Below are 14284 nucleotides of genomic sequence, written 5' to 3' on the forward strand. Positions count from 1 at the left end.
TATATAAGGTATATATAATGTAGATATATGTGTATATATATATATATATATATATATACACATATATCTACATTATATATACACTCTGAGATAGCGCGTTATATATATATATATACACATATATCTACATTATATATACCTTATATATATATATATATATATATATATATATATATATATATATATATATATATATATATACACATATATCTACATTATATATACCTATATATATATATATATATATATATATATATATATATATATATATATATATATATATATATATATATATATATATATATATATCTATATCTATATCATCATCCAGCCTCAAGAGTCCACTGCTGAACATAGGCCTCTTCCTCATGTTTCCAACCCCGTCTATCTTGCGCCGCTCTCATCCAGTTTTTATTGAGTTTTCTTAAATCGTCAGTCCATCTTGTAGGTGGTCGACCGACGCTTCTCTTGTCTTCCCTTGGCCTCCATTCCAATAACCTCTTTGTCCATCGCCCATCTGTCATTCTGGCTATGTGTCCTGCCCATCTCCATTTTAGTCTGGCTATCTTCTCGATGATGTCAGTCACTCCGGTTCTTCTCCTGATGTCTTCGTTGGTTATTCTGTCTCGCAGAGTTATTCCTAACATGGACCGCTCCATTCTTCTCTGCGTGACTCTCAGTTTGGTAGCTGCTGCTTTTGTTAAGGTATCTATGTCTAAGGTTATCTATATATCTATTATTTTTTGTGAGGTTCTGAAACTGCTTCCTTGTGGAACATCGAATTTAAATATTGTGTTTATATGGGATTAACCCATTTACGGCCAAAGGTGCGTAAACGCAACCTTTATTGTTAATTTTTTTTGGCCCGAAAATAGTTTTTTTAATGTTCTCTTTTTATTGAAGTAACATTTCAATAGATTGAGGTATATAGTATCATTTTTCTTTTGATAAAAATATTACTTTTTAAATATTTTAAGATTATTATAATTTTGCATAATTTAATGATTTATGCACATCTTCATACAAAAAATTTTTCCGATACTAATTATAAACTTAATTCATATTAAAAATAAAATTAAAGACAGTCAAGATTTCTTTTCACGCAAAAATAGTCTATGTATCTGTTGATACGTATTTCGCTTTAATAAAGCTCATCAGAACAGTTATTCATACGCTTTCTCAACGTGAAAATTAATCTTTTCCTGTCTTTGTGAAGCAACGATAAAATGGCTTCGAAACGGACGCAATAGCGACATCTGATATTAAATCCGTAAAATAGTTTCGAAACACAATTCAGATAACTGCCTTAATCTGAACCTTCTATAAATGCAAGGTATAACAGACGCTGATAAAGATGTTAATAGAGACATGGGGAATCTAAAATTTGCATTCCACGACATGTCTCCTCAGCTAAGCAGAAATCGTTAGCGAATTGGTTTCTTGTACTCATACAGAGTAGATCCGAATAAAAATAAAATTAAAGACAGTCAAGATTTCTTTTCACGCAAAAATAGTCTATGTATCTGTTGATACGTATTTCGCTTTAATAAAGCTCATCAGAACAGTTATTCATAGGCTTTCTCATATTTTGTATTCTATAATTATAAAAATATGTTGAAATTTTTATTATTCTAAAAACTTATTCATTCATACTTTAAAAATAAGGTCTATAATTGCATGTTTATACGATGGATTCGTATACGCACCTTTGGCCGAAACCATATTATATTTTTTTCGTAGACTAAACAATCTGAAATTACGATCTCGTCAATAGTCAATACTATTATATTTGCTTTTTTCTTGACTTAAATCAGTTTGAAAGTTTCCTTGTGTTTATTTGTTTTATATTCCATATAAGTTGAAATAAGGTAAGCTAAATTATTATCATATGAATGCGTGTATATAGTAGTAGTATATTTTTAATAGTGCATGTTTTTGTTTATTTTAGTAAATTCTCGAAATAGGTAATGAAGAGGGCACTAATTACTAAAGAGTTAATGGCTTTGTTAGAAGAAGACTCAGACTGTGAAAATGCTGACTCACTTGATGTGGTTTATGTGCCGCCGGAAACAGATGAAATTTCCGATGTAGAAGACATTGATGATAATATTATTGGTACAGAAGGAAAAAACAGATTTTTGCAGGTATATATGAAATACAAGTGAATGGGAATTCTGATGATGATATTCCTCTGAACCACAGATCAAAACGTCCAAAGAAAGAACCAGGCAAAAATAATAAATCCAAATTTGTCCCAAGTTGGGTAAAAACAGATACTTCTTCGTACTCGGCAGTAATTCAACATCAGTCTGATCGATATTTAGAAAATATAAAAGCCAACCATGGAGGCAAGTAACATTGAAGTTTTTTTACTCTTTTTTGATAAAGAAGTAAGTGAGAGCATTCGATATTTTACAAATATTTATGCATCGCAGAATAACCGTCACAGATTTAAAAAAATTTATTGGCATATGTATATTATCTGGTTATCACAGTCTGCCTCAACTTGATATGTATTGGTCGAAGGATGAGGATAAAGAAGCGAACATTGTAAGAGAAAGCATGAGCCGACATAGATTTCGTTCAATCAAACAGAACATACATTTGTCAGATAACACCTTACTGAATAAAAATGATAAATTTGCAAAATTGTCACCAATTTTTGAAATAATTAACCGAAAGTTTGCACAAAATTGGAGTCTTTGCAAAAAATCTTTCCATTGACGAGGAAATGGTTCCATATTTCGGGCGACATTCGTGCAAAATGGCCACATTGTAAAAAGAGACGATAATAGTGCAAGAAGAAAATGTCGGATGTGCAAAGTAATACTATTTATTCATGTAAAAAGTGTACAGTGCATCTACACCCCGAATGTTTCGAAAATTTTTATCTTAAAATTTAATTTACAGTTAAGATACAATATGTTCCTTTTTTAAAAATTGTATGCGTATTCGGCCAAAGGTGCGTATACGCACCCACCTGTTTTTCCTTTCATGAGAAAAAAAAAATCTTTTTGGTTGTAAATTAGTCTTAATTTATGTGTTTTTAATCCAATCTAATAAATCAATTGTCAAATTTCTCTTTGTTTATTGTCTTGGCCCTTAATGGGTTAATCCACAATTATTGGTTTCTGTTTATCTGACAGATAAGTAAACACCACATAATAGATGGGTACATTTTATCCTACAAATAAACGTTTATCCTCCAGATAACTATCTGGCAGATAGAATCATATTTATCTGGAGATGAAAAGATTGGCCCTTAGTAGAATAATACTAACACAAAATTATAAAAGCTTAGATAGTAATATACTAAGATACACAAAATGAAGTTATTTTAAGTAGTCTTAGTATTATTCTAAAGAAAGAAATATTTAAATTTGTAGACTATTCGCTTTATAACACAAGTTTCTATAAGCTGTAGCTATAAATGAAAAATTAAATTTTTGCTAAATTTTTAATTTTGTCTTATCAAATGAAAAATATTTTGCATCAAATAGTCACGAAGAAATTTTGCAGAGTTATGTTAAACGAGAAATTATATTAAATGTAGAATAAAACAAAAAGGTGACAGATAATAATTTATTAAAAAGTACATGTGTAGTTACTTAAGTTAAATAATTATTAAATGTATTTGTTAGGATTTTTATGTTTTAATGTTTGTAACCAGTTTTGTACTCAGCAGTTGGTACAACTGAATTTAAAAAAAAAGAAGAAGAAGTTGACATGACATATATAACCTATATAATCTGTGTACCCATTATCCATGTTTGAGAAATAAATAAACACAAAAAACTAAATCTTTATTCATCAGCCAATCCAGTACCCTATGGAATACAAAAAAACACAACATTGTTGGTCCTTCGAGCCGGATACATCCAAAAACAGCTATTTTCAAAAAATATCCACAAGAACTGAAGTCTTCTACATACACTACACACACAGGAGGGTAATCGTAAGTCATTCATTCTATTTCCTATTTTACCTTACTTATTATCCAACCTATTATTCATAATTTAGAGGCTTTAATCAATAATCATGTCTGATTTAGCAAAATGTATTAGAACTAGGGGTTCAGCTAAAAAGCGGTTAACTTTGGTAGAAAAGTTTATAGATGTTATAAAAATATCAGAACCAGATAGGAAACCTTCATTAGCTGATGCTACAATTAGAATTAATGAATTAGAGTTAATAAATAAAGACTTTGAAATCATTCAATTAGAAATAGAGGTAAATTGTCCTGAACAACAGCTTGAGGAGAACTATAAGGAGAGAGAACAATTTAAAAAGCGCTATTATGATACTCTAAGTTTTCTTAAGACATACATAGAAAGTATGTCTGCAAATCCAACTAGTAACAATTCATTAAGTTGTAATAGTTATAATAAAGATCCATTACAAAATATTATTTTACCTAAAATTAAACTTCAAATGTTTAAAGGTGATTATGACAGTTGGCTGGAGTTTAAAAGTAATTACCTTTCAACAATACATGAGAATGCATCATTGACAGATTCTCAAAAATTTTCTTTATTGAGAGCATCACTAGAAGGTTATGCAAAAAGTTTAATTGATCAAATTCCATTCACTGATAATTTATATCAAGAAGCTTGGAACACATTATTAGACAGGTTTGACAAAAAGTATTTTTTAGTAGATAGTCATTTAAATTCAATTCTTAACATAGAGCATTGTTCTAAAGAATCCTCAACTAGTTTTCGTAGACTATTAGACAATGTATCAAAAAATCTTGTATCTTTACAAAACATAGGTATTAGTAAAGACCAGTTGTGGGATTTTCTAATTATACATTTAGTTTCATCAAAATTAGACAAAAATACTTTTCGAGAGTGGAAAGAGAAAAAATTTAGTGGTGAACTTCCTAACATGGAGGAATTCTTAGAATTTCTTAAATCAAAAGCAGACATATTGGAAATCATACACAACACTACAAATGTAAACATTAATTCTAGTTCTAATATAAAACCAAACAAAACAAAAAATCATTCACATTTTAATTTAGCAATTTCCAACAATAATTCAAATAATCATTACAAAAAATGTAACTTTTGTAAAAAGAATAACCATACAATATACAGTTGCTCTGATTTCTTAAAACTAAATATCAATCAAAGAAAAGAATCAATTTCACAACTACAGTTGTGTGTAAACTGTCTGAGGACAGGACATAAGGTTGAATCATGCTATTTAGGGCCTTGCAAAATTTGCAATGTAAAACATAATTCATTAATTCATGAACAATCCAATAACCCAATATCTACCAATTTATTCATACAACCCCAACATTCAAATACACAAATTCTATTATCCACTGTAGGCTTTTATGTGAAAGATACGGTAGGCAACCAACATTACTGTCGAGCTCTATTAGACAGTGGTTCACAAAACAATTTAATCACACAAGGGTTTTGCAATAAAATTGACATACCTTTAATAGATTCAAAACTATCTATAGTTGGAATTAATCAAGTAACTTCACATCTATCAAAAAAATGCAATTTGACTATTTTGTCTAGAGTTGATAATTATCAAACAACAATTTCATGTTATGTGATTTCCAACATATGCAGTGAAATACCTGCACAAAAACTAATCCACCCATCTTTAATTATCCCTAAAAATATTCAATTATCAGATGAACAATTTTTTGAACCTGGAGAGATTGATATGCTTATAGGTGCAGATCTTTTTTGGGACCTTCTAACAGAAGGAAAAATATATCTTGGTAACGGGTTACCTATTTTACAAAATACTAAACTAGGCTGGGTTGTTTCAGGAAAAAGTCCTGTATCAACTTCATTATCCAGATGCAATTTTGCAAACACAATTTATTCAGAAGATGCTCAATTAAAAAGATTTTGGGAACTAGAAGAAGTACCTGTAAATTCAGTTTTGCCAAAAGATGAATCAGAATGTGAAAATCATTTTCACAGAAATACTACTAGAAATGAAGAGGGTCGTTTTGTAGTAAAGTTATCATTAAAACTATCTCCTGATGTATTAGGGGATTCATTCAATACAGCCTGTACCAGATTTGTAAATCTAGAAAAAAGATTTAATCAAAACAACAATTTTCAAATTCAATATTCACAATTTATTAAAGAATATATTTCCTTAAATCATATGACTATGATAGATATGTCACAAGATAATCCTAATAAAACATACTATTATTTACCACATCATGGTGTTCTCAAAGAAGAAAGTATTACAACAAAACTACGTGTAGTTTTTGATGGTAGCTGTGCTTCTTCTACAGGCTACTCATTAAACGATTTACAATACATTGGTCCAAAAGTCCAAAATGATATCATCAGTATTTTACTAAGATTTAGAATGTTTAGATATGTAGTTTCTGCAGACATTACAAAAATGTATAGACAAATTTTAATTCACAATGACCATAAGTCATTACAAAGAATTGTTTGGAGAGATAATCCAGAACAAGACCTTTCAGTTTATGAGCTAAATACAGTGACTTATGGAACAACTTCAGCTCCATATTTAGCAATAAAATGTTTACAAACATTAGCTCAAGAACATATAAATTCATTTCCATTAGCATCACAAACAATTCTAAAAGACTTTTATGTAGATGATCTACTCACTGGTTCTAATAGTATTTCTGAATTAATTCAAACATGTCAAGAAGTCTCATTCATTCTAAACTCTGCTGGATTTCCTCTAAGAAAGTGGACTTCTAACAATCCAAATGTTCTTCAAACCATTTCCAGTAATGATGATTCATTAGCCATATTAAAATTAGGACAAAATGATGCTTCAAAAACATTAGGTATTTACTGGTACAGTCAATTAGATATTTTAAAATATTCAATTAATAAAAATATTTATCCATTAACAAGTTCACTTACAAAAAGACAAGTACTCTCAGATATAGCACAAATTTATGATCCATTAGGTTTAATCAGCCCTTGTATAATTCTAGGAAAAATAATGATACAAAAATTATGGTCATTAAACATGGCATGGGATGAACCCATTCCAGATGATCTATCTTTACAATGGCAACAGTTTAGAACTGAATTGTCAGAATTAAATCAATTATCCATTCCTAGATATGTTATAAAAAATGAGTATAAATTGATAGAGATCCATGGTTTTTGTGATGCATCTCGTGATGCATATGCTGCATGTATTTTTGCACGCAGCTCAAATTCGCAAGGAGAATTTCATGTACAATTATTATGCTCAAAAACCAAGGTAGCACCACTTAAGTTATTAACAATTCCAAGATTGGAATTATGTGCAGCCTTATTACTTGCACAATTATCTATTCAAGTAAAAACATCACTATTCAATCTTAGTAATGATATACAAGTTTATTATTGGTCTGATTCACAAGTAGTGCTCTGTTGGTTAAAAACAGATCCAAACTCTCTAGAAATTTTTGTGGGTAATAGAGTTGCAAAAATTCAAAATTTAACCTCTATCTCAAATTGGAGTTATATTAATACAAAAACAAATCCTGCTGATGTTGCCTCCAGAGGCATACTACCAAACAAATTAAAATACCACCATATGTGGTGGACAGGGCCAGAGTTTTTATGTGAACCAAACAGTCAATGGCCTCAATATTCATTTAATATATCTAAGTCAAAATTACCAGAATTAAAAAGGATTCCTACAACAATTCTTTCAAACATTTCTGTCAATTCGTTAGAAATATTTACAAAGTTTTCTAGTTATTTAAAGTTAGTCAGAACAATTGCATATTGTAAAAGATTTATTCATAATTCAAAAAATAAAAACAATCAATACTTGGGTCCGTTACAAGCAATTGAAGTTGATCAAGCACTGCTAACATTAATCAAACTAGCTCAAAAGGATTCATTTAATGACACACTAATTCTTCTGTCTCATAAACCATTACCCCATAACCATAAATTATCTTCTCTATGTCCCTTTTTGGATGAGCAAGGTATTCTTCGTGTAGGGGGACGATTAAAATATACTAATTTACAAACAAATATTAAACATCCTATCCTTATATCTTCAAATCATCCATTTACTAAACTAATTTTTATTCATAAACATAACTATTTATTACATCCAGGGCCGCAATTACTATTGGCAACAGTCAGACAAAAATATTGGCCTATTGGGGGGAAAATTCTTGCAAAAAAAATTGTCAAGAATTGTATTCAGTGTTTTAGACACAAGCCAGTTGCATCCATTGCCCCTATGGGTAGCTTACCTAATAATAGAATTTCACCATCTTTTCCATTTCAAGTCACTGGAATAGATTATGCAGGTCCATATAATATAAAAGACAGAAAGGGAAGAGGTGCAAAAACAACAAAAGGTTACATTTGTGTGTTTGTATGTTTTGTAACTAAAGCTATTCACCTTGAGCTCATTTCAGATATGACAACAGAATGCTTTATAGCATGTCTGCGAAGATTTGTTTCACGTCGGGGAATACCCAACCACATTTATTCTGATAATGGTAAAACCTTTCAAGGTGCATGTAATGAACTCAATGAATTGTACAAGTTTATTCAAAATAATCATATTACATTAATAGATTATGCAACTAGCAATAATATAAGTTGGCATTTTTCTCCTCCTTATAGTCCTAACTTTGGTGGCTTATGGGAAGCCGCAGTTAAATCAATGAAACATCATCTTAAAAGAACTCTATTAAATTCTATTTTAACCTATGAAGAGTTTTTAACACTCATAATTCAAATTGAAGGCATTCTAAATTCAAGACCGCTCTATGCAATTTCAGATGACCCAAATGATTACGAGCCTCTGACTCCTTCCCACTTCCTTTTGGGCCATCCTATTACTTCTCTTCCTTCCTTAGACTTACTGGAAGTAGCAGAAAATAGAATCACAAGACTCCAAGCTGTTCAACGTTTGCAACAACAGTTTTGGAATCGATTTTCAAAAGAATACATCAGCCAGCTCCACCAACTATATAAATGGAAGTCTCCACAGTCAAAACTTTCAGTTGGAAGTCTGGTATTAATCCGTAATGACCACTTACCACCACAAAAATGGCAACTAGGACGAGTTTTGCAGCTGATTCTTCAAGTGAAAATTAGTAAAGACAATAATCGTGAAATTTACATTATATATTTTGAAGGTTCCCTTCAAAGGGGGGCTATGTTAGGATTTTTATGTTTTAATGTTTGTAACCAGTTTTGTACTCAGCAGTTGGTACAACTGAATTTAAAAAAAAAAAGAAGAAGAAGTTGACATGACATATATAACCTATATAATCTGTGTACCCATTATCCATGTTTGAGAAATAAATAAACACAAAAAACTAAATCTTTATTCATCAGCCAATCCAGTACCCTATGGAATACAAAAAAACACAACAGTATTGATGATCATTATCAACATTGTTAGATACTACTAGTTCACTATTTAACGTCTCCTTAACAAGAGTTTTCTCTTTTGGTGTACTCTTACTTAAATTTACAGATTTTAGTTTTCTTCTTTTTGTAGAAGTAAATGATTTCTGTTTTGTGATATTTTTATTTGAAGGCTCTTGGCTTGTGGCGGGACTGCTCATAAAGTTAATATTAGAGGGCATTGAAATGTTAGTAACTGCTAAGGCAGTTTTCAGATGATGATTAACAGATTTCAAGTGGTCAAGAGATAAATCCTTCGAAATTACATTTTGTAAAATATTATCTAAATTTGTAATGACATTTTCTTTAAGACCTTCTTTGTTATTTGATGTGTTAGAGATATGAGAAAAAAGCTGTTCAACATCACCTGACACGGTTTGATTTTTAGAAAATGAACAGTCTTCAGGTTGAATGTGATCTACAGTATCTTGCATTGCTACATAATGAATGTGTTTACATATGGTATTTTTTATTAAAAAATCTATACAGGTACAGCTATATGAATGTATACATATATTGCAAAAATTACATTTAATGGAGCAGCAACTAACAGTTCTTTGTCTTTCAACGAGGTATTCATTGTTTTCGTCTTTTAATATATAGGCACTGTTATCTTGTAACATTGTAAAAGAGCAAGCTAATGCAGTTCGATGTCTAGATTTTATAGAGCTTTCAACCGGCTTACCTTTTTAAGCTTTATAATCTTTTCGACAGTTTTATCCCTTAAAAACAACAACTGGTGGATACTCTTATCCAATCTTTTCATTTTTTTCTTATCTAAATAAAAGTATTTTAAAACTTTATGAAAATTTTCAATGCCCATATTGGTATTAATTCCACAACCCTTCCTATAACAATAGGCCCATTGTTGGATGTTATTTCAGTAGTCCTGCTGGAAATATTTACCAAAATTGTATGTATCTGCATCATTTAGAATTTTACCCAAAAAGCTATTAATACTCTCTAAAAATCTATCTGAATCTAACATATATTGCAGCTCTTTCAACATCTTGTATACATAGGATTTTTTTTCAGAATCAGATATTTTATTAAGATTTACTTGCCATGCCCTATCTATTTGCCAGGAACATAACAGCCTATTAGAAACAGAACCCATTACATTTGACCAGGCATTGTAAAAAGTGTTAGTTATGTCTGACATGAAAACGTTCGACTGTATAGTACCAACATGCTCATGTATTTTAGAAAACAAAAGTTGGTAAATAAAAGTATCTTTTCTATTTGAAAATAAGAAAGCAGTCGGAAATCCATTTCCAAATTCATCTTTCACTAATACTGTCGTAAGTTCAAAGTCATAGGAGTTGAGCCCATGAGTTCCATCAATGGCGATAACGGATTTGCCAAACTTTATTAATATTTCCTTTTGCACAACATTCATGAAAAGACAAAAATCATTATTGTTAAATTCAGGATGATTATCCATTAGTATGCCCTGTTGTTTGTAAAATAATATTGGACATGAATCAGTCTGTAAGCATTCAGTCACCCACAAATGAACACTGGTTGCGTCATCTTTGTGCCTACATCCATCTTTCAAATCAATGCCATAAGAGTGTTTAATGTTCGTGATATCTTTTCTTGTAAGTAAATCAACTCTTTTTAATTCACCTCCTATGCTATCCCGAACATTCTGAAGTACACTAAAAAAGTAAAATATATATTAGGAGAATCATACACGCTAGTTTAAAGTTGTAAACTGTAGTAAATATTCATGATTAACATTTAAAAAGTGGTTTAGTGGTAACATTTTTGTTTTTAGTTAAATTTGTGTATATGCAAATATTTTTCTTACATTTTTGAAGAAACCCCCAAAATAAGCTTTGAAGCAATATTTTCTTTATCTGATTTTGGTATATGTAAGTGCTCTATGTCATCCTCATGTCCATAATGTGTTTTAAAATATTTTATTACACAACAATCAGTTTGAATATTTTTAGATACTATTATTTGACTAGTACATGAATTAACCATTTTGAAGGATCCTTGAGATTTTAAAGCTCTTTCTCTATCTTTTTTTGCAGAATAATTTTTTGAGGATCGAATACATTCATAATAAGATGTTTCCTGTTCTTTGTGACGCTTTACTCCTGTGACTTTGCAGTACTGAACATTATTTTGTTTCTCTTCCTGTGCCATCCACACAGTAAAATCTACAAAAACAACATAAAAGTTGATTACATGTCAGTTATACTACTTATATCTTACAGTAATAAGTTATACATAAAACTACCTATAAGATCTAAATTTTTGATATCAACCTGCATACTTACATAAATAATAATGTGTAAGTTTCCTATACTTACCTAAAAAGTTTTTGAATTGCAATTTTACCAACTGGGTAGGTTGCCCATGGTTTTTGTGCAAATAGAATCGTAAATCCCTATTACCATTAAAAAATAATCTGCACTGTAAACAAGTATATTTCTTTTGAGCTTCATTTTTTTCAAAAGATTGTAACTGTACTGATTTCGCATCATGGCCATAATGAGTTTTAAAGTATGATACAGTAGATACTTGTGTCAACATTTCTGACCATTTTTATTTGACTTGTGCAAGAATTATGTGTTTTTCGTAACTCCTTAGATTGAGGTGTGCTTGGTAGACCTGTATTAGTACAGTATGAGAAAGACAAACATTCATAATAATGTTTTTCTAATTGTCCTGAACGCATTAATCCATTGGCTTTGTAATACTTAATTCCATATTTTTCCTGTTCCTGTACCATCCAAGTAGTAAATTCTAAAAATACAAATAAACTTTATTATGAAAATGCAAAGAGTAACAAATTTATACCTACCTGAAAAGTCTTTAAACTGAAGATTGACTAATTCTGTAACACGGTTGTGTTTCTCCATTAAATGAGCACGTAAGTCTTTATTAAAATTGAAAAACATGTTACATTCCTTGCAGCAATATCTTTTAGAACTTTCATATTCTATATAATTTGCATACTTTTTATGCAAGTTTCTATTGTGCCGATTAAGACTTGATTGGGTCTGAAACACCTTATTACACTCAAGACAAAACACTCCCATTTTCTTTTCTTTTTGAAGAAAGAAATCTATAAATTCTACAATTAAAATACCAACGAATTGACCGTCAAAAAATAATTTCTTAGGTTATACGTTATTATACCAAAGAATACTCGTATATACCAAAAATCACGTGGTGGGTGGTGACATCACATAAAGTTTAGAAACTGATTGGTGACGTCACGGCACGATCTGCGAAGTCCTCCTTTTAGGCGCTCCTGTTGTCTGCACGTCTGAATTTAAGTTCACGTTTGTTGTCTCTATTCTATAGTATCATTAGTTCGTTTATTTGTTTAGTTATTGTTTAGTTTTTATTTTTAAGTATAGGTATAAGGACAATATTATTTATAGAGACTTATTATTTAGTTAATTGTGTACATAAACACTTGTGAAGTGTGTTTTCGTAGCCGTGATATCAAGGTTTGTCATAACAAGTATACTTTTTCCATTGTCAATTTGCCAAGCGTCGGCTTTTGAGGTTCTTTGATGTCGATGCCGACCATTGGCGTGGAAATTAAGAAAAGGGATCAGTTATCAAACGCATATTTCAAGAAAAATCATATAATTTTTATTAATTTTTACATAATTATATTCAGGAAAATTTCTCAATTTTTGGGCAGAAATTGTTTAAACAATTTTTTAAACAAATTCAAAATATCACCTTTTGTGCTCCAAAAAATATTTTTTAGGTTTTTGGGTGACTCTAAATAAGATCTATGTCATTTTTCTCAAAAGTTAATAGTTTTGGAGATATAAGCGATTTAAAATCCGAAAAATGCGATACCTAATATGCATTTTCGAGGCTTGAAAAATATGTAAATGAGTATTTTTGAGATTCAAGAGTATCTAAACTAAAGTATCAACATTGATTTTGGTGAGAAATCGGAGCAATATTTTCCGTAGCAGAAAAAGGTGATCTTTTGAATTTGAATTGTTTCCGGCAAAAATGTCCGGCACCCTTCAACCTTCGATTTGTTTAAACGGGGCATTTTTGAATAGGACTCTTCAAAGGACAGAATCAGTTTTTTTTTTCAAATGGGAGCGGGCTCACAACACCGAATAAATAACAAATTAATTCTTTCAAATTAAAGCTTGTTAATTTTAGTGATTTATAAGAATATTGGACTTATTATTTAGTTTTTACATAAACCATAATATTTTTTTACAATTATCTGTAAATAATGGCTCATTCTGTCAGAAAATTTTAAAACATTGTCTATCCAGCAATTAAGATAGTCAACTGAAATTTAATTTTTAAACACGGCCTACTGTTAATGCACAAACAGGGTGAATCTTCAATATTTTGCTTCGAGTTAGAGATATCTGAAAAAGTTATTTGGAAAAGATGTTCCAAATATTATTTTAACCCCACATAACAAAGTTTTATGTCAAAATTCGCACTTTTACTTTTTTCATTAATTGAAGAGCTTATTTCCAGTGTCTTAAATCCAAAATTTCGATTTTTTAAATTTTCTTTTTTTAAACTTTATAGATTTCTTCAAGTCTAGAATAAAGTTATATGTACCAAAACAACTTCTTATTTACCATTTAAAAGTGCATATGAAAATTGTAAAATTGTATAATTTGTATGTTAAATTTGTATGAAAATCTGTAATTTCATGGATTTCATTATATGGATGTAAGACACTTTGGAAATAAGCTCTTCAATTGTAGTCAGGATTCTAAAACGGACAGTTGGCTGTCCCGAGATGCATCTTTAGACAGCCAATTGTAGATTTAGGATCGAGATTACAAATAATACTGAAAAACTAAAATTGCGAATTTTGTCATGAAATTTGGTATGTGCGTTTACAATAAGTGGAA

The 14284-nt window shown here is 30.1% G+C and overlaps 2 protein-coding genes across 3 annotated transcripts; one reads left to right on the forward strand and one right to left on the reverse strand.

The window, feature by feature from the left end:
- The first annotated feature begins 4038 nt into the window (after positions 1–4038).
- Positions 4039–9246, forward strand: LOC140433888 (uncharacterized). Its single transcript, XM_072521862.1, has one exon. It carries the CDS (start codon positions 4039–4041, stop codon positions 9244–9246), a length of 5208 nt encoding a protein of 1735 aa, XP_072377963.1.
- An 889-nt stretch (positions 9247–10135) lies between these two features.
- On the reverse strand, positions 10136–12533 carry LOC140439715 (uncharacterized). Of its 2 annotated transcripts, XM_072529823.1 has the most exons (4): positions 12226–12533; positions 11732–12167; positions 11221–11578; positions 10136–11068 (listed from the first exon to the last, which is right to left on the reverse strand). In XM_072529823.1, exons 2-4 carry the CDS (start codon positions 11952–11954, stop codon positions 10288–10290), a joined length of 1362 nt encoding a protein of 453 aa, XP_072385924.1. In that variant the 5' UTR covers positions 11955–12167; positions 12226–12533; the 3' UTR covers positions 10136–10287. The 2 variants fall into 2 exon arrangements, with proteins under 2 accessions (XP_072385924.1, XP_072385917.1); XM_072529816.1 differs by having other exon boundaries at positions 11732–12533.
- Positions 12534–14284: the final 1751 nt, after the last annotated feature.

This window comes from Diabrotica undecimpunctata, chromosome 1 (genome assembly GCF_040954645.1).
Source record: "Diabrotica undecimpunctata isolate CICGRU chromosome 1, icDiaUnde3, whole genome shotgun sequence".
Classification (NCBI taxonomy): domain Eukaryota; kingdom Metazoa; phylum Arthropoda; class Insecta; order Coleoptera; family Chrysomelidae; genus Diabrotica; species Diabrotica undecimpunctata.

Bases quoted from the DNA above. Each gene is read 5' to 3' on its own strand.
- LOC140433888 (XM_072521862.1), top strand. From the start codon at position 4,039: ATGTCTGATTTAGCAAAATGTATTAGAACTAGGGGTTCAGCTAAAAAG.
- LOC140439715 (XM_072529823.1), bottom strand. From the start codon at position 11,954: ATGTTGACACAAGTATCTACTGTATCATACTTTAAAACTCATTATGGC. The intron at 11,579-11,731 runs GTAAGTATAGGA...TTGTTTTTGTAG, and splicing joins GCAATTCAAAAACTTTTTAG to ATTTTACTGTGTGGATGGCA. The intron at 11,069-11,220 runs GTAAGAAAAATA...TTACTTTTTTAG, and splicing joins TTGGGGGTTTCTTCAAAAAT to TGTACTTCAGAATGTTCGGG.